Raw genomic sequence first — 20,740 nt, forward strand, 5'->3', positions numbered from 1 at the left:
AGTGTGCATAATTTGGCAGATGAACGTTTCTAGCATTTTTACACCTTTCTTAACAATCGTAATGTTTGAGAGAACACTGACCACTAAACTCCATACATCAAATACAATTTGTGGGATTTCTAATTCTGAGAACACACATGAACAGAAATCACCTGCTATCTTTGAAGATTTGCTTTCACAAAATGGCAATAAAATGTTATTTTTTTTCATCTTTAATTCACAAACATAGTTGGCTTCAAGCAACAAAGGATTCCTCACCGAAGCCCTTTGGTGAAACCCTTCATACAGTTCGGTCGGTGAGAATGTAAACGCATGTTTTAAGCAAAACGATTAGCAACTAAACAGGAATATACAACTCCATCAGGGCAATAATTAAAGTATCAACCCAAATTCTACAGGTTGTTGCAGCAATGCAAAAAGTCAAAATATTGATCAGGGTCTTTCTTCTTGTTCTAATTCGCATTGTCATGAAAATATCCCAGTACAAAATGTCAACGGTTGTCTCTCATGTTATAGTATATTTGATCTTACACCAGCTCTGACTGATAAACTGGATCAGTTCTTGTGTGACATATATCATGGGTATTTTGCATGACTTCACAGAGTTACAAGAAAAAGAGAGAGGGTCGAGAAAAGGTTAAGAGTGAGAAGTTTGACAACCAGTCGTGGTAGTGTGTGTGTTAATTCAGGTGGCAGTCTGCGAGTACATCTTGTTTCATCCTCACATTAATGATTTGTCTCAATAAATAAATAAATAAATAAAATAAAATTCTATTGCAGTGTTTCTGTGCTCTGAGGCTTGAAATAAAGTCTTATCTGACAGATGGCTACAGAGCAGTGTAACAGTGTATTGATTTGATTTCTTCTTAATTCAGCAAAGATAAAGACAGTCATTAGTGTCAGCTTTTTTATGTTGTTGTTCTGGTTTTCTTTTTGTAAATTTCCAGTTTATCCATCATCTATGGCCAACTTTTATTGACAGTACTGAGTAGAAAACTTTATGGTTTCCTAAAAAAAAAAAAAGTTGAATTTTTTTCTTCCACATCAAGGGAGTATTTCTTTTCAGTCATCGTGTGTCCTCTAACAGGAAGTCAGGATTGGAGCCCCCGTGGAGAATGTCTTCGGGGCAAAAGCGTTCCCCTCAGAGTGATGTTAGGCCCCGGGTGGCCAGCAGGGAGGGGATGAGAGATAGCAGAGTCAGCGGGAGAGTCTGGGCCGCGGGCAGGGGGCGGAGGGACAGCTGGCTGGATTGCAGATCCTCGCAAGAGTCACCCTGGCATTGGGCCTTCTCACACAGTACGCCACCAAAACCGGCCAGACACTGGCAGCGCTGGTGGTGGTGACACATGCCACCGTTCTGACAGCGCAGGAGCACATTGTCACACACTCGAGCTGTGGGGAGCAGAGAAAAAGAGAGGTGAACACACATCGCTTTCCTCCCCATGCCAGGAAACACTTTCCAGGGAAAAAAGCACATCCATCAAGATGATCATCAGGTTGCTGTTTGTGTGGTTGTTTATGATGGGCTCTGGCGAGAGGCTCAGCGGTGACTTTTAAGGGCACCACATGGGATGTTAGTCCCACTGTAATATTGCAGAAGTGATATGATTAATCATAGAGTGAGAGGTGGGATTTGGGGCAGGAAATATATCTTTGTATGACATTTTTCAGTGTGTGACCAAAATTGAAAACATCACTGCTGACTTCTGGCAAATCTCTGGTATGAAGCTACTGGTGAAATTCCAACTTCTGCCAACATAATCTCATGGCAATTCATAATTATTTTACATTTTGGCAAATTGGTGGCTAATTAATATGAATTTTACTACATTTTTCTTTCTAAAAATCATACAAAATAATCACCTCGTAAAATAGTTATGTTTTCTTGTGAGACTAAGTTGATGCTGCACTGCTGGTAATTCCATGTGATTAGGGTGTTTTAGCGTGTGAAGGTTACAGCAAACTCAATCAACACCTACTGTTAAATGAAATTGAACCTTTCAACAATGCTTTGATACTTCTGAAATTGAATCCATAATCTAATCATTGTGAAATGAAAAATAAACTGCATATAATTAAGATTCAAGTTCAAATTCAAGACAAACAGGGAAGCGGTGTGCAATGAAATGTACGTCATGGTGCCAATCCAGTCCGAATTGCTCTAATCTCCCTTCCTTGACCTGTAAACAAACTCTTTAGTGGAAAAAAGTTGATTGCTATTGCATTTTACTGGCTTCCATTATTGAGGAAAATATTTGCTTTGGGAGGAGAGACAGGACTATTTGCTCAGAAACTGGGAGTAATTACATGCTGCTTTCTTCATTCAAATGGATTTCATCTAGGTCCTCTGAGAAGTAGGGACAGAACAAAACTGAAGAAAACCAGCTATGAGCAATAACACTACTAAACTACCCCCACTTAAACCAGCCTAAGCTTAGGTCTTAGTTGGTTTACAATGGTCTCCCAGCCTGGCCAAACTAGTGTTTAAGTGGTTTTATTTTCTTAGCTGACCCTCTAAAACCAGTTTGACTGAGGTGTGGTTCCCAACTCACCACATAACTAACATTGACAACACTGCGTTGATGGAGAAATTAACTAGCTATTCATGACTGTTTACCAAAACCGCTGTAACTTTGTCGCACAGCCATCGTTCGAGCCATGTTGCTTCAACAATCAAGAACTGTCGTTAATGACAGCAAGCAGGCAGAGGAGTAATAACTTTGACAAATTAATCTGTTCAATATTGAATTCATGCCAGTTTATTGCTGTAAATAATGAGGATGGCATTTTAGGAATACTTCGCTATTTTTGTTCTTCACAGTTTTGCTTTATTTCCAAATGTTTTAGTTGCAAGTTCTCTCTCACATCATACTCCTGGGTTTCCCGGGGTACTAAAGCATGTATGGACATGCACACTCTTCATTCTCCTGACAAAATAAAAGCCGTAGAGATTTATACATATATAAAATGAAAGATTTAGATTGTACTACAGGTTAGCTTGTTTATTTTCCTCAAGAGCATGATCTATTAAGTCTGCATGTTGTACTAACAAGAAAACATGTTTCTAACCACTGATTGGGAGCTACCTTTCCAACCATACAATTTTTTGATGCAGTTCATTGGAACTATGTTTTGAGCAACACTAAATTGTTGAACTATGATATGTTGATAGAATTGGCGACTATTATGTTTTGCAAACACACCCCAGTCAGGGAGACTAATAAGGACCAGCAAACCAGCTTAGGCCAGTTTGAAATGTTTTTGTCAGTAGAGAATGTATGAGATGCTGTGCTATTTCATAAATGTAGTCACAATTAAAGGGCACTATTAGGCCCAACAAAAGTGTGTACAATAGCAAAGCCATAAAAAGGTTGCTGCAAATTAAAAATATTGAGAAACAAATTTGCATTGTGAGCTGTACAGTGACATTCGTATCAAAACTGTTACTATATTGTGCATTTTAGCATCGTCAGAACACGGTATTGATCAAACAGAAGCCATTTTACCATTTATCAAAAATATACATATTATTTAAAAAGTAATATATATCCACAGTGATTTGACTAAGATCTCATTTTATTATTTTCTCAATGCTTTTCCATAGTTTAAATATAGACAGTTTTTCTGCACTATTACCGTAATCCTACTATTATACAAATAAATAGAAATGCTTCACTTCAAAAGAGACACTTTTAAGCATTTTAAGTGCTGAGGGCAATTTTGACACTGAAATATCACTTTTTAAAATCATATCTCTGCACGAAACGACCATCTGGCATGGTTTAACTGGTGCTCAGAAAAGCTCAGTGTCCATTTTGAGTGACGACTCTGGAAAGATTTTGCTGGGATATAAACTTTAAATCTCCAGGCTTGGAGTTTACTTTGTTCACTGTGTATGCGATTATCCAAATGCTGACAGGCTTCCAGAGGACCCTACAGGGGTATTGTCTTTCCATTAGCATCTGTACCCAAGATTAGATTCGAGCAAAGGATGCGGTTCAAGTGTACCCAGAAGACAGACCCACTGCTGCTGCTCCTTTGACTGATTCTTTCTTCAAATATGTACATGTGCACTGAGGGAGCATTGAACACACAGACATTCGCATCTGTCCCGGTCTTCATTTTCATCGTGAAAGACGTGCAAGGTCATCCTTCACATGTACTGTAGTGTTCAGTGACGTAGACTGCATTTGCACTTGTGTTGTGCTTTACCTTCTGACCTAAGAAAAAAACTGAGGTGTGAACCCTGGCCGAGCTCTGTCTTCCCTTGGAGGCATATGTGCTGTATTGCATCTTCGTCGGGTACAGTGACTTTCTCACATGCTAATGGAACAGAACAGGCAGCTCCTGACTTGAACAATAGTGACAAATGCATACAACATATCTATTGGTTCCCTGACAGGTCTGGTTTCAGTTGAGATGAACAATCTCAAAGTGGTGTTTTATGGATGAGACTAAAGATCTTCAGTTTAGTGGTAATACTTTAGAATAATGGTGAGTAATTAATAGGTAACTATGCAGGGAGTAATTCAGGACCAATGAACAGTACTAAAGTAACTCTTCAGGAACTACTATTAATGAATTTGGAAACAGGATAAACTAATCAGTAAATAAAAGTGAATATAGGACTGAGATAATTCCTTGTTAGGAAATCAGTAATTATTAAATACTAAATTAAACTCATGAAGAACTATTAAATAATTACAAAAATGTTAAAGAATTAACAAGTAATTACTAAACACAACATTAATGTGTCCTAGACGTGAACAATTGTCTGTTTTACTGTGAACATGGTCACTCTGCAGGAACTACTAGTGATCTGGACCATTATTTAAATAAATAAATAAATAAATAAATAAATAAATAAATAAATACATACAGTAAGTATGTATGTATTAATTTATTTTATAATTCGGGGCCGCTGAATGCTTGAAGATGGTTTGTTTTTGTATTTTATTTTGTTACGAAGCCTTTTCAGGGAAACGCAGGGCGAACGTAGTTCCAGGCAGCTCTCTTGATCGCATTACAGTTCCATATCTCTTCGCATAGTTAACTGTAATAACGGAAATTAGCATACAGTACCTATACAGCACACAGGACTAACAAAAACAACAACATGACAGATGATTTTCCGAAAGTAAATACACATGACATTTCTCACTAGCGAGGTAATAGCAGCGCTGTTTAGAGACGCTGCTGCAGAACACTGTTGAGGGATGCACAGAGGTAGTCTAAATCACACTAGCTCTCTCTCTCTCTCTCTCTCTTTCTTTCTCTTTCTCTGTGTGTCTCTGTCTCTCTCGATCTGTTTCTAATAACTTCATTGATAACTGCATTAGAATGCTATCAATGGCTCAAGCCTCCATTATCAGCTTTAAAATGACGTTTTGGAACCAGCAAAAGAGGCGTTAGATGAGATGCAGAAGAAATATTCCTACTCACAATAGCGATTTAAGTACAAAAACTGGACGAATCCCTTTAAATATATCATCTGATCGATGTCTTGAGGTGTGGTAACCTTAGTATAAGCGGAATAATTGACTCCGGACTGTTGAATTATTCGAAAAATAACTGCTTCGTGTCGTGGCCGCATCATCACCTCGGGTGTGCATTATTTTTCTAATAATTCAATGGCCCGTCGTCAATTATTCCTTACTAAAATATTGGCCCAGATCACTATTTGTTCATGAAGAGTACCTAAGTAACGTGTGAGTAATTAGTGGTGCATTTTATGACCATGTTCAAAGTTTTGCTCACATATCAGAAATGTTAATGTTGTCATTACGTAGTAATTAATGGTAATATTTCTAATATGTCAGCTATTAGTAGTTCTTAATTAGTTTAATTTCCTTTAGTAATTAATATGGAATTATCTCAGTCCCAAATGCAGTACCAAAATTGCTCATTTTAGAAAAGTAAACAGAAAATTATTTCTAATTAGGTTTAGGGTAAGGTATTTTTTTTTCACTGTTAAATGTAATGTTAAGCAAATCTCAACATAATTAAACATTTTCTATACTGTACATTATCACTGATTGTAGTTTTATTGTTTTATTTTTAACTGTATAAGCCTATTTATCTGAATAATGCACATTTATAGTGTTAGTTTAGTTGAAATTTATTTAGCATTGTTTTCTTTCTTAAGGGAACAGACCTGTAATACATTTTCAGGCTGTTACCCACCATTTGAAAACCACTTGTTTAGAATAAAATAAGAGAAATTTCACTAACAGAATCACAACAGAATATTGTGCCTTCTGCTCATATTATATCATAAGTAAAAAAAAAATTCTGATTGATTATTAGCATTTACTACTCTGTAACTCATAAACAAATCTTAGTGTCCAGTTCACATATTTTCCACCACTTTTCTTTCCTGTGCATTTCTTTTAATCTTTTTTATGGTCTGAGTGATGGTTTCTCCACTGTATTCATCTGCTCAAGAGATTAATATCAATCATGTCTTTGAAATCAGTGTACATAAACCTACTGCCATCTCATCTTTTTTTCCCTCACTTCTTTCTCTCTTCTATTGCATGAAAAGGAAGAAAACAGACACTTGAGACTAATTACATTTGAGAGGTTATTAGAAGAGCCTGATATCCGGGAGGTCATCATTAAACACTGCAGTCCGCTGACTGCTTACTAACAGAGGGTTTGGATCTAGAAGATGTAGGTGAAGAACAACCAGACAGATTCTTACAATCTTCAGTTTTGTTCTGCTACTGGTCCTGACAGAAAAGAGACCACTCTCTGTCACACACAATCAGCAGGAGTGCTGAAAATAAGAAGGCTTCAATTTTTTTTTTATCCTCTTTTCTTAAAGCCCCAATTAAATCAAAATAAGAGTTGTGTGGCTTTTAGTACATCTTTAAGCTTTGAGACCATCCATATGCTAGAGAAAAAATACATTTTAGCAGCATCTGACTAGCATTAGCAACTATTAAATCACAGTTAATAGCATAATGGGTTTTTGAGCATGACAACGTTAACATTTTTTATGTTATTGCTTTCTAATTCTAAGCATATAGCTGTCATTAACAACCTAACAACAAACTAACTGCAGACAATGAGTCACTCAAAACTGTATCTTGGATAGTCTTTTGAGATTTGAGGCTAGACTGAAATCGCAGAGGAGATCAAAGTATACACAAACAAAGACACTTTGTTAGTATGAGGGTTTGTATCCTCAAGCTGGAGAAAAAAAATTAAAAAAAACAACTGTGGTTGGATGTTTTACAGGCATTAATGAGATGATTTCTGAAAGTCTCACCTTGATTTCGGTTTGCTGCTCCAAGTGAAGAAGCATTTGGACGAACTGATGAAATGAAAAAAAAAAAAGAATCAAATTATTATTATTTATTAATCTAGTGTTCACAACTAGCTTTCAGTCACTTTTATTACCAGAACTTATATTAATATGTTTGAATATTTGATAGAATTCTATTTTACATATTAAAGTATCCTTTTTTATATAAAACACAAATACAATACAAATGATGTTCATTAAGCCATGAGTGGAAAAACTCACCAGAGGTGCCAAGATTGTTTGGGATACCTGGGAAAAAAGAAAGAACTAGCATCAATTAAACTACATTTACAGAAGCTTTTAAAAAGTCAGATAAATAACTTTGATTCACAGCTTCATGTTTTCAGTGAGGACATCAGTTACGGAGGAAAAAACGTAATCAAACCAGCTCATATGATTCTGGCCACTCTCTGATTGTAATAAGCAGTTCTGTGTGCTATAATATCACCACTGGCAATTACAAAACTGGGTTGAAAACTGCTGTTTGTTTCAAAAGGCACACTTGCATTGGCAGGGTTTAACAAGGTTTTATTTTTTGCTGTTTGTTTCAAAAGGCACACTTGCATTGGCAGGGTTTAACAAGGTTTTATTTTTTTTTGGGGGGGGGGGTGTCAGTGGGGTCGGGGGGGGGGGGGGGGGGGGGGGGGGGGGGGGGGGGGGGGGGGGTGGGTTTATTTTTTTTTGGGGGGGGTCAATTCATTCATTCATTCATTCATTCATTCATTCATTCATTCAACAAAAATGTTTGATTTTTTCCAGCAGTTGTTAAGTTTTATTTCTAAATAATATTTTTTAATTAAACAGGGGTGATATTATTGGAGGGTAGTGTACTTTAAAAATTTTTGGGAAAGTTTTTAAAAAATTTAATTTTAGACTATGTGTAATATTGTGTGTGTTTTCATCACATTATGAAATAACACAAATGGCAGTATATGGGATTTTTTAAACCATACTGAAGCAGTTTCCAGGTATGTTCCAGATACTCATTGACAGTTTTTCCTTTACTATCCACTCCAACATTTAAAATAAATACAAATATTAGTTTTGTGATAAAATGCATAGGCAGAGTTTGCGCTACACAAAATTGAGTAGCTCATTCTTTTAACTGCTAGAGTACATGCGGCCTGCCAGAGTGTTTTATTTTATTTATTATTCACTAATCAGTGGTGCTGTTAGTTAGCACACATTTTAATAAATGATTTGACTTTTCTATCCATCAGATTCTTTTGTTATATTATTTTTTTCAGCCATCAACTATTATGACAGGCCTGACATTTCAATCCAATGCACCGACGTGCTGCTCTCCAGTCAGTCTATAGGACACTTTTCAGAGAATAACAGCACTGAATATCTCAGCATGCAATTGCTTCAAAACCACAGACCATTGAGGTGGTTTACACTTGTATAATAGTGTCCATTGTTTTTAGTATAATGCTTAACCTAGCAACAGTGACTAACAGTTATTTTTTTCATCACATTATGTTTAGCTCCGAAAGAGTTCAAACTCAGACGTGAATGAATTCTTGAATTCAAGTCTCACGGCATATCATAGGCCTCTTTACAGTGTTAGCGACTCAAAGCTAATTGGGGATTCTGCTCACCTGAGCTATGAATGACAAGCCTGGAAAACAGGCAGAAGTGGACAGCTGATAGATGCGCTCAGTGTGCATCGATTAAACCAACACACATCTTATTTATCACAAAAGTACCAAACACACATAATTCTTCACTTCTCAAGCACCTGTTCTTCCCACATGGGACACAACAAGAGCAATCCTCCTCTGCAAACATAAGATCAAGATCTTTAGGTTCTGCCTGGTTAAGGCTGGCACTCATGCATTATAAGTTTTTCAGGCATTTTTGCTGTTTATATGAAGAATGCAGCTGTATGCAATGCTATCGTGACATTTGTGCATAAATTAATACAATCAATTCCTCAAAACTATATAGTTTATTAACAAGTACATTAGTACATTACATTAGTACATTAACATGAACAATAATAGCATTAAATGTAATCATTGTTAATGTTAAATGTGGGTATATATGTTATTTTCATTAACAATAATAACATTAATTGTAACTGTTATTAATGTTAATGAAAATAACATACAGGTATGTTATGCATATGATCACAAAAATACACTGGGACATTTAAATGATTATATATTGTCCCCTTCTTAAATTTTAAATGCAATGTTAAAAATCCAGTTTAAACTCAGGAAATAATTTGTAGTTTTAAACACATTGTCAATTCTTAACCATGATGATTAGCATTTTGATGCGGCTAAAAATTTACAGTAACCCATTAGTTTAAAGCCAGTGTACCCAAAAACAAAATCTCCTCTACTCTGTCTGGCAGTACGATGCTGGTGTAAAGGCAGGGCAGGACACTTTTGCTCTCACATAAAATGTTCCCACCTGACTCTCTAAGCCCCTCCCACCAGACAAAGACATGGGTTTCATTTCCAGCTGAATTATTAGACCCGAGGGTTACATGTAGCTATATATTTATATGAGCAGGGTCCTGCATACTTAACATAGATAAATTGCCCTTGTGATCACAGCAGAAGATTTGATGACAGATGAAAGCTATTATAGCTTAATTAAATTCAGCACTTTTAGCAAATTTATCTTTATGTGAGAGCCATATGTTTCATAACCTCACATGTAATATGAGCAGTGTAGGAGAAGTGGCGTGTCGCTGCGACCATGCTCATTTGCGGGGAAGGGGAATGATGCAACAGTCGAGGACTATTGATTTCACCAAAGCTGCAGGGGTAGTAATGTTATTTGGATTTCATATGCAAGCCTGTTGCATTGTGGATTTCTTGCCAAAACAGGTGCTAATATTGCTTTTGATATAGGTGGTTCTTGGTTTCCTCTGTTGGGCACAGATGTGTCCTGGTATTGGGTTTTTAATAACTGGCTGTCAGCCTGAGCTTTGCCCCTACATTATGAAGGCCTTCATAACAGGGGGAAAGGCTAGAGCGATATTAAAGGCTTTCAAAAGCATGTATACTCATACAACCACCTACTCACTCACACAAAAGCACTTCAGGTGAACTGAATCTAAAATTGCCATACAAAATCACACATGCATCGCTGCAGTGTTGAGAATGCAGAAAAGGACATTAATAAAGAGATATGTCGCCGCTACTTTCCTCTTTACGATGCAGCATTCCGGAAAACATCCTTTGCTTGTGACTGCATAAGTATATGGCTTGTGCTTGATGGCAGTGACTTAGTTTTGAGTGGACCTGCACTGAGGGGGCCAGAGGGTTCTCCTCCCACCATCTGGACAGTGCCGAGCCTCTCGCTGTCCCTGAGCTACAGTTACTGACTTCATTAGATTTATTAGGGCAATGAGCCCCCTGCCTTGGGTTGAGAACTTGACAGATGTGCCACTACTCAATGCAATGATGAAGCTAAAGAAGAGGATGACTTCTGGCTGTTTGGGAGAAGCACAAAAAGCTCATAACATAAAATAACTGAATAAAATTGACAGACATGCAGAATATTATATTATATTATATTATATTATATTATATTATATTATATTATATTATATTATATTATATTATATTATATTATATTATATTATATTATATAGAATTTGTAAGTATCTAATGATAATCAAGGCTGCATTTATTTTATAAAAATACATAAATAAAATAGTATATTGTGAAATATTATTACAGTACAATGACTATATTACTAATATTAAAATTACTGAAATTAAAATTTACATATTTTAAAATGTAATTTATTTCTGTGATAGCAAAGTCATTAAAATCTTCAGTGTCACATGATTTCAGGCAGAGTTATTATTGTTAACTAAAACTAAAACTATTATAGTTAACTCAATAAAACAAAAACGACCTATAAAAAAATTAAATAAATAAACTAAACTTAACTTATTTCAGCTTGTTGCCAAGGCAACATTTCTTGAAGTACTAAAATAACTAAAACTAAATAAACTAAATATTTAAAAAAAAAAAATATATATATATATATATATATAAAGAAACTATAAAAATACAACTCTAATTCAAAATATTCACATAACTTATATCAGAGGTAATAAAATAACACTGATTTCAGAGGCCTGCCATACGCCACTAGTTATACATTTTGGAGCTATAGAAAAACCCAAGTTTCTGTAATATGTGCTGCCTACAGGCTTATTTTTGGTCCTTTTTTTTGTTGCTCTGAAAGTAAAATGTCATTTGGATCACCACTGAAAAGGTCACGTTTCGGTGCTTGATGGAGCACTATGCTTTCCCATGAGTCATGTCGAGAAGGAGATGGCAGGATGTACTCACAGATATTGGCAGTACCCTTGGGGATGGGCAGGTAGGAGCCCATGCTCCATGCTCGGCCCTGGTAGTGTCTCTTGCAGCGCGCGCAATCCGGCCCCGTGGTGTTGTGTTCGCACTCACACCCCAGCTTCCCTTTGTCAAAAACACAGCTGTTGGCATGAAGATTGCACTTGCACCTAGCAGGATGAAGAACAAAACATAACAAAGGGAAAATGTCAGCCCAGGCTACCGTTTCTATGTTGGTGGCGGGAACAAAGAACCAGCCGCAATGTTTGACGTCTTATCTGAATCGTAATATTAATTTCTTTTGCGATATGTTCAGAGCCTCTTTGTGGCATATCCATTACAAACTCCAACCTTTAATGTTGACTTCCCATGATGCTGCGGAAGAGAGCTTCATTATGCCATTAAAAACAGAGCTCATTTAAGTGTGCCCCTGTGGAGAAACTGAATAGAAGTGTGGGTCACATCTGTGACACAAAAGCAGAATGAAAGCTTCTCAGTGGTTGGGCTTTAACATTGAAAAAAGGGAAAGAATAAAAGAAGTGGAAAGTCTATCGACACTAACAGCACCTCTTCAAAGTTCCTCTGATGTCTGCTGGGAAAGAGATTTTGACAGAATCACTGTTGTTTCAGAGCATTAAATGTAAGAGAAAATCACGGTTTCTGAAGTCTGGAGTTTATGTCAAAACAAGGATGCTTTCAATGAATTTTATTTCATGGGAAGGCACAAACACTGACTTTTCAAAGTTGTAAACAAAACAAAGATTACTGGAGTGCATTTTTACAAGGAAATACTATTCCAGTTTTTCTAAATTTCATGTTTAATTTATTGTTTGTGAAATTTACTAGCAATTTCTGCGTGAAATTGGTTTCTACACCATTTTTTTTTTCAGTGCATGTGTAGTTATTCATCCTAATTTCCTAGTTAAAACGATTGTGGATGATTATCTTAGCTGCCACTCGAGATGAGTGGTCTCACTTTCCATATCTACTCTAAATATAATTTGCAGTCATTGATTTTGTCAGGAGACAAAAGGTTACAACCGTGTTGTTTACTTCTGACCTCCGCCTCCCTGTGTGATGGGCAGCGGTTAATGAGATCACTGAGCATTCAGGATATGCTACACCTCTCTGGAGGGTTTGTGTTCGGTATGATATCAAGGCAGTATTTGTTTTTATGCAATGCGTTCAAGGAGGACTTTTGCTCTTTGGAGAACCGCGGCGGTGAGGACATGTGGCTGCTTCCTGCTGTGAACTCGAGTCAGACGTGTTACAGGAATACATCAATTCCAATTGACTTTCTACTTTTCATGACATTGCGCATAAATGATTAATAACTGCGGGAAAACAGTTGAACAAAACCTCTAATTTCAGCTTTCATGATGGTCTATTTAACATCAAATGGAGCTACAGTAAATGGTTTCGTCTGCATTGACTTTGATGGACCCGATTAAATATCTTTGTTCAGTTAGACGATTTTCTGTATTATTACACAGTGAGCTTCTGTGCATGTTTTGATATTAACATGTATAGGCTACTTTCCAGTTTCAGCATTACTGAAGTGCACGTATTCACCGCCTCTCTGGAGTATCATAAAGGATAGTCAATTAAATCTCTTCCATATCTCTAATATGTGGATGTATCTAAGCGTCCTTCATCTAGATGGTAAAATTCCCTAAAGTGCTGTGCTTTGAGATCTGACCCTTAGGTTAATTAAAAACCAGCCGAAACTGGATCATCAAGCCGATGTCACGAAGTTCAGTGTATCTGCGGCGCAGCAACGAGGGACGTGATGCTTTTGCCGTTGGCATTGTCATATTGAAATTGGAGGGACCGTTGAATATCATTCCACGGGTGCCGCTGGGAGAACGCCTGGCACAGCAACCATTTGTGCTGGCAGAAAGATGAAAATCCATTTAATAATTCTTTATTGGCCTTTTTTTCTCCTTGCTCTCCCACAGTGGGCTTTGGCCATTATCTAAGAGTGGCACCACTCAGTGACTCATTTAATTCCACTCTCCTCCCTCCTGTTATGAATCGAGGACATAAGTGTTTTGCTTTGCGCACTTGCTCTCTAAAGATATGGCTCAGGGCGTTATACTGAGCTGCATTGTCTGTGAGGTGTAGTTCATAAGTCATATTCATGAATTTTGGCCACAAAGGGGCTTCTTTTCACTATTTGAATAAATCTGAGAAATGGTTTTGAATAAGAATAATATTCCCTTCTTTTTTAGGGTTTTAACAGAAGACGTGTGTGGCTTTCATTATAAAATCATATGATGCAATGCCCTCTAAACGTTAGCCCTCACAGAGAGGCGTCTATAGTCCCATGCCACATTACTATGAAACATAGCAATGTCTGAAATATATTGTCTGTCTTCAGAGGAAGTAGAAGGCAGACTTTCATGTCAGTTCCTCTTGTTATGTTTCATCCTGACCTTGGTTTCTCCTGGAATGTGTCTCCCATTTTCCATTTTCTCTGTGTTTGAGTTCCCTATAGCTCAATGCACAGTATTTGTGAGACTACCCACTATTAGAAATACATCCTTTGCATTTGCAATATTTAAAATATTAATATTTAAATTAAATTACGTATTTAATTTATATATATATATATAATATATATATATATATATATATATTAAATGTAATGTTATAATGTAGGTGTTTTTGTGTATACATAAATGTAATGTGTAATGTAGTTAGTATGTATGTATGTAGTAGTGTTGTTGTGAGGATTATTTGTGCTGTTTGTGTGGCTCAATACAAAAGGCTCAATACACAAACAGCACAAATAATGAGCCTGTGATACACATCAGCTTGAACATAACTCTGTTATTTAGTCTCATTTACAGAGGCCAATAAGTAATAACACTACAAAATATCATGCATCGCTTTTAAGACAATTTTCTACCCAATTAGGGATAGACAATAAAGCTTTTGAAATTGAATTTGAAATATATATATTTCAATTTCAATTTCAAAAGCTTTATTGTCTATCCCCAATTGGGTAGAAAATTGTCTATTATTTGTGTTTTTTTTGTGTTTAGACTTTTGTGTTTTTGAAATTTTATTTGAAATGTATATTTTGTAATTGATTGATAAATTTAAAAAAAAAAAAAAAAAAAAAAAAAAAAAAAAAAAATATATATATATATAATATATATATACAAATATATATATATATATATATATATATATATAAACACACAAGCTCTATTGTCTTTATTCCAAGGTATTTGTACTTAGCATCTAATAGTTTTTTTTTTGTTTTATGTTTTTGAATTTTCCTTTTTATTATGCTCCATGTCTCATAAAGAATAATTCTATTGTGGTAAAGCAAATAAAAAAAACTACTGCGTAGCAATTACTCCATTATTGTTATTATGCTTGAATACCATAAGTTTATTGCTGAAGCGATGCATGTTATTTTGTAGTGTTATTACTTAATGGCCTCTGCAAATGAGACTAAATAACAGAGTTATTTTCAAGCTAATGTGTATCACAGGCTCATCGCAATCCTGCTGTTTACAATCAATTGTCAGCCATATTTTGTATTATTTGCGAATGCCTTAAGCTATGAAGGCTGTAATGTGAAGTCTTATCAGGCAAAGCTAATTGTTCAAAAATGAGATCATATTACCTTTGGATGTAAGTTAACAGTGCACTCAATAATTTTTACCTCATTATATGTTTTGCCCAAAGAAATGAGTATATATATTATGTTGAATATATATTATAATAAAAGCTGTTTTATTTTACATGAAGCAGGTCATCTCATTGGAAGATCACATGGCCATGTGACCATTTACTTACGTCTTTCAGGGATGTCAAACTCAATTCCTGGAGGGCCGGAGCCCTGCAAGATTAGATTCAACCCGAATTAAACACACCTGATCCAAATAATCAGGTTCTTCAGATTTGAAAACTACATGGTATGTGTGTTGGAGCAGGGTTGGAATAAAAATCAAGTTTTACACCCCTGGTCTATCCTGAGCTGTGCTTAGCAGTGACCTTTAATTTATATGTTGTCTGAAAAAAAATTGACTCAGAATATATAGTCAGAATATATAGACACTTTTTTTTAGGAGTGCATACATTTTCACTGAACCCATGCAAACAGCAAGTTGAACTTAAATATACATAAGAGATATTAGAAGAATTTTTGGCATGTCCTGTAAGTAAACTTTACCAGTATCTGTGAAAGTCATAGGTTTACTCATGCTGTTTGACCCCTGGAAACTTTCTTCACCTTCTGGCCTTGAGGATTAGAAAGTCTTAGATGTCTTTGTAGTGAGAAGCAGACTTGGACTCCAAATGTAAACTAGCGGAGGCACAGAGACATCTGACAGCCATCTCATCAAAAAGGAAGGTGAGAGAATCCTGTACCTGTCTGTCTTCCCGAACTTCACAGATGTAGCTGAAGATTCGCTCACTTTTGTATGTCAACCAACCTTAGTTACTCTCGACATCTGCCCTAACTTTTTTTGTTGAGCGTCAACTGTGATGTGACCAGTATCAAGAGGAGAAATAAACACAGCATAAGTGAAGACGTAAATGTGCAGAAGGAAAAGGAACAAATTTAAAAGTGAGAATCTCGTCAACAAAATTGCTAAATAAAAACGCGAAAGCATTGAAAAATTATTTTCCTTGTTTCAGACAACCCAATCATAGACAATCATGTCGACCCGCTTTGAGCTGCTTGAACTGAAGCTGAACACTGAAGAAACACAGTAAACTGATCAGTGCTCACCCAAAAGTATCCTTTACATTGAGAATAATCAGATATAAACCCTATAAGAAACATAATACTTTAATTTGCTTTGCAAAAAATGACACAAATGCATCAAATTTGAACTTGAATTTTTTGTTATACATGGTATAACATAACATAACAATGTACTAAAACACAGACAATTAATAACTTTAACAGAGAAAAATATATAGGCAAATAGACACTATATTATTTTAAATATTAAAGTATTTTGTGTCAATTTTTTTGAGGGACATATGAACACATCAGTGTTTTTAGATTTGTGGAGTAAAAATGATAGGTTTCATTTTGCAGTAAAAAAGAAAAGAAAATTAGCTTTGGGATAAGAGTGCCATGTTGTTGTGATATAATTTTTAAATTAATTACTTATTGTAATGAATGGAGTTATTATTCAATATTTGAAAGTGAAAGTGAAAGTCGTGACATTTGTAAAGTATGGTAACCCATACTCGAAATTGGTGCTCTGCATTTAACCCATCCAAGTGCACACACACAGCAGTGAGAAGTGAACACACAGTGAACACACACCCAGAGCAGTGGGCAGCTATATATCCAGTGCCCGGTGAGCAACTGGGGGTTCAGTGCCTTGCTCAAGGGCACTTCAGTCATGGGTATTGAGGATGGAAGAAAGCGCTGTTCATTCACTCCCCACCCACCTACAACTCCTGCTAGCACCGAGACTCGAACCTGCGACCTTCTGGTTACAAGTCCACTTCTCTAACCAATAGGCCACAGCTGCCCCCTGTAATTATTTCCATGAATTACAGTAGATGTACATTTCAGACAGCTTCAGCTTCAGCTTCATTAAAACTAATAGTTTAATTGAGTGAAACTGTTTAATTTGAATTCATAGTGTTGGTAATATGACATATATTAAATAAAATTTTGAGCAATTAAATATGTAAATATGTATATTTCTGTATTTAAATAACAGAGTAAATTTACCTTTCAGATAAATCTCTTACTGGGATTCTGACTGGGATCTGATAACTAAACAGTCAAAATAGAGTCTTTTTTTTAAGTTTTACATTAACAACTTTAATATCTATCTATATCTATATCTATATCTATAGCTATATATATATATATATATACACAGTATATGCATAGTGTCATTTTAGTCAGAGTAAAACTGACTTAAAACAAATGAGTATGACAGGATGATGAGTTTTGCATGATACTATGAGCACCAACACGTAAGTCTCACAATTGTATTTTGACAGGCCCTGTGCCTTGTGTGTATTGAAACTTTAATAAAAGCCATGGCCACATAATTCAGCATTGTGATGCTGCTGAAATGAGGATTCCTATTAGGACTGACTGACTCTGCGTGGTGGCCAATTTCCTAACTCATCTGGGTGGAATGTAATACATCTGAGGCAAATTGTTTGTGTCTCACCTCAAAATGTAGTCGACCCTGGAGGGGCTCTCCAGATTTCTGGGTAAATATTAGGAATTCATCAAAGTGTAATTCGCCTACTATGATTATTCAACTGCGACTAAATCCGATTTGAATTTGTGGCACTCTGGTTGGCATTGCTGAGAGCAACGCCTGCAATTTGTTTCAACGACAGGCCCTATTATGAAGCATTTACTCTGATCTGCATGAATATTATGCTAATAAGGGACTCTGTCCCATCCCTGCTTTGATCAAACACAACCTCTCCCTCATCTTCAAAGCTGCTTGGATAAACAGTGAAGTGGGGATACAGCATATGTAGAAGTATGTGATAAAGTGCTATGATTATTGATAAGTATAGCGGCAGAACAGTTTCTGGAAAATGGGGAATTAAATGGTGCGTAAACATAATAGAAATGATTGACATTACTGTGCTTTTCAATATAATTTAATCAGCATATGCGTCTGTTTTTATATTCACGTAAGTTCTGTTATAAAGGAAAACTTGCATAATGTTGGCTCTAAAGCAGCTGGGATAAATGAATAATGTAGTGTTATTTTTGAGAGTGCAAAATGTGTTGATATTCAAGTTTACTGCAGTGCCTCAAGGGAGAGTTTATGTTTATGTTTTTTTTTTCTTTCCAGTTGCTCGTTTATTATTGATGACTGCAGCAAAGCTTCTCATTAGGCATAATTAAATATCTTAGATGTGAATCAGAAATGATTGGCAGGAAACATGGTCAGTTGTGACAAACATCTGTACTCAAAAGCTCAGCCTATGACTTTCAAATCAAGCCTCATGCGAACTGAGCAATTTGCAGTTTAACAATCTGAATTGCTATTCTGAATTGCATTCCGAAGAGTTCACCAGGGCATGCTATCACCGACTGACGCATTCTGAATAAAATATTACATGCAATATAAAACTAATACAATGTTAATTAATTAAATTGTGAAACTCTGTGATTGTTGATAGTTTCTGAAAATAATAATAATAATAAAAAAAAACAAATTTCTGAAATGTTTTCATGTTCACTGTGATTTTGCGTCAGTATGAGTTCAGGGAACATAAATCACATGAGTAAAAAATGAGGATAGCAGAAGGGTTGAACTACTAGGTAGATCTTTGTGCAAGATGCTGTAAGTTGGCACTCTTTGATGTGTGAAGCATTTATTTTAGTATTACAACGCAAGAGTCTGCTGGGGCTGAATCAACCAAAGTAATGCAGCTTTTTCAGGGATTTTTCCTTTGGACTGTTTCATCTAAATAATCTTTCCTCAGATCATGCATATTTAAATTGGGATGAAAAAATTGCAATATATATATATATTTTTTATTGAATATGAGATAATCCTAAAAGTGGAGTGCTATGTAAAACGATTTGAAGGCAGTTTTTAGATCATGAGTCCTTGCATGGCCTGTTTTCATTTAGCTGTTAAATATTCACTAAACAGATGTCAATAAAGGGATAGTTCAGCTGAATATGAAATTTCTTTCATTATGTATTCAACCTCATGTCATTGCAAACCTGTATGACTTTCTTTGTTTTGGTCGAACACAGAATGTGAATTCTGAGGAATGTGCTGGTTGCGCTTTTCTATATCCAGTTGCAACGCATATTAGATTAGAGTTGGGTGATGATATAGTTTACATTTTGCAACAGTATAAGCAATAAAGTGTTCGCTATATGGTATATATTGGCCTAAGTATACTTAAATATCCAACTTTATGAAAGAGTTGGGTGACAATATAGCTTACATTTTGCAACAATACAAACACTCAAGCAGTTGATATTCGCATATATATATATACACACACACACACACACACACATATATTGCTTTGTATGAGTATACTGTATGTATGTGGATAAAGTTGGATTTACCATATATTTAACTTTATACATAGAGCTGTGCAATAATATAGTTTTCGTTATATAAACAATCAAGCAGATGAGAACTGCTATAATTTATATATACCTTTATTTGAGTGTATTGTATGTATCCAAGTAAGGTCGGATATATTTATAGTACACACATATATATATATGACACATGTATAGTGTCACACACAAAGCTATCATGTGACTTCAGAAGACTTCGAATATAGCACACATGTTGTATGAACTACTTCTATGATGCTTTGCAATTTTGTTAGAAGACTGAACCTCCCACCCCAAATCATTACAACATTGAATAAAGTTTGGAACAACATGAGGTTGAGTAAATAAAGACATAATTTTTAAATAACGTTTGCAAGCACAATCTTTCATGCATGATTATGTTAAACAACTTGACAGTGTACAATTATATAAATGCTAAATGTACTCTTTAAGTAAAGTTTATACACAGTTAAGGCAAAACGAATTTAGCACATGCCCATTTCTGCAATTTTTCTTCACATCTAATATACTTTACTGGAATTCATGTTGGTTAATTAATGTGTATATGTCCCTTTACATTTTGACTGAAAAACTAAAGAACAACCTGATGATTTCAAATTCAATTTTCTTGTTTAATCACATTTACAGTTTTCATTCTCAGGGTTTTGTACACATAAACTTTGCACTCAATCTAAGCTTGTTTGACTGCAGTTTAATCAATCTACCATTAGACTGTAAATGAAAACATCTAATTTCCAGAGTAACATTACTATGAAGATGCAGATCTTGTTAGGAATCATACCTGCACTATTTAATGTTTTTGAGCTCTTTTGTGTGCTGGAGACTTGTGAAGCATTGCTTCCTTCAACACTATTAACTCCATCCAAGTGAATAACTACACAACCCTGGTCAAAAGACCTCCTCTGTAATATTCTTCTCTGTGTCAGAGATTTTTGGGATTAAATTGAATTGAAAACCCACAGGCAGGAGAAGATATTGGATGTACCTGTATTCACCTCTGATTTGCCTCAGGAACTAATAAATGGCAAA

At 35.6% G+C, this 20,740-nt stretch overlaps 1 protein-coding gene across 1 annotated transcript in view; it reads right to left on the reverse strand.

Annotated features, from left to right (window-relative positions):
* Nucleotides 1-493: 493 nt before the first annotated feature.
* LOC109080477 (netrin-G1-like) overlaps nt 494-20,740 on the reverse strand; it is a 57,038-nt gene continuing 36,791 nt past the window's right edge. The window contains exons 5-8 of the mRNA XM_042771738.1: nt 11,635-11,807; nt 7,532-7,558; nt 7,274-7,318; nt 494-1,392 (exon numbers count right to left, since the gene is read on the reverse strand). Coding sequence (XP_042627672.1) covers nt 1,142-1,392; nt 7,274-7,318; nt 7,532-7,558; nt 11,635-11,807 — 496 coding nt within the window. The 3' untranslated portion in view covers nt 494-1,141. The remainder of the gene's footprint in view (nt 1,393-7,273; nt 7,319-7,531; nt 7,559-11,634; nt 11,808-20,740) is intronic.

Source organism: Cyprinus carpio, chromosome A2 (genome assembly GCF_018340385.1).
Source record: "Cyprinus carpio isolate SPL01 chromosome A2, ASM1834038v1, whole genome shotgun sequence".
NCBI lineage: Eukaryota > Metazoa > Chordata > Actinopteri > Cypriniformes > Cyprinidae > Cyprinus > Cyprinus carpio.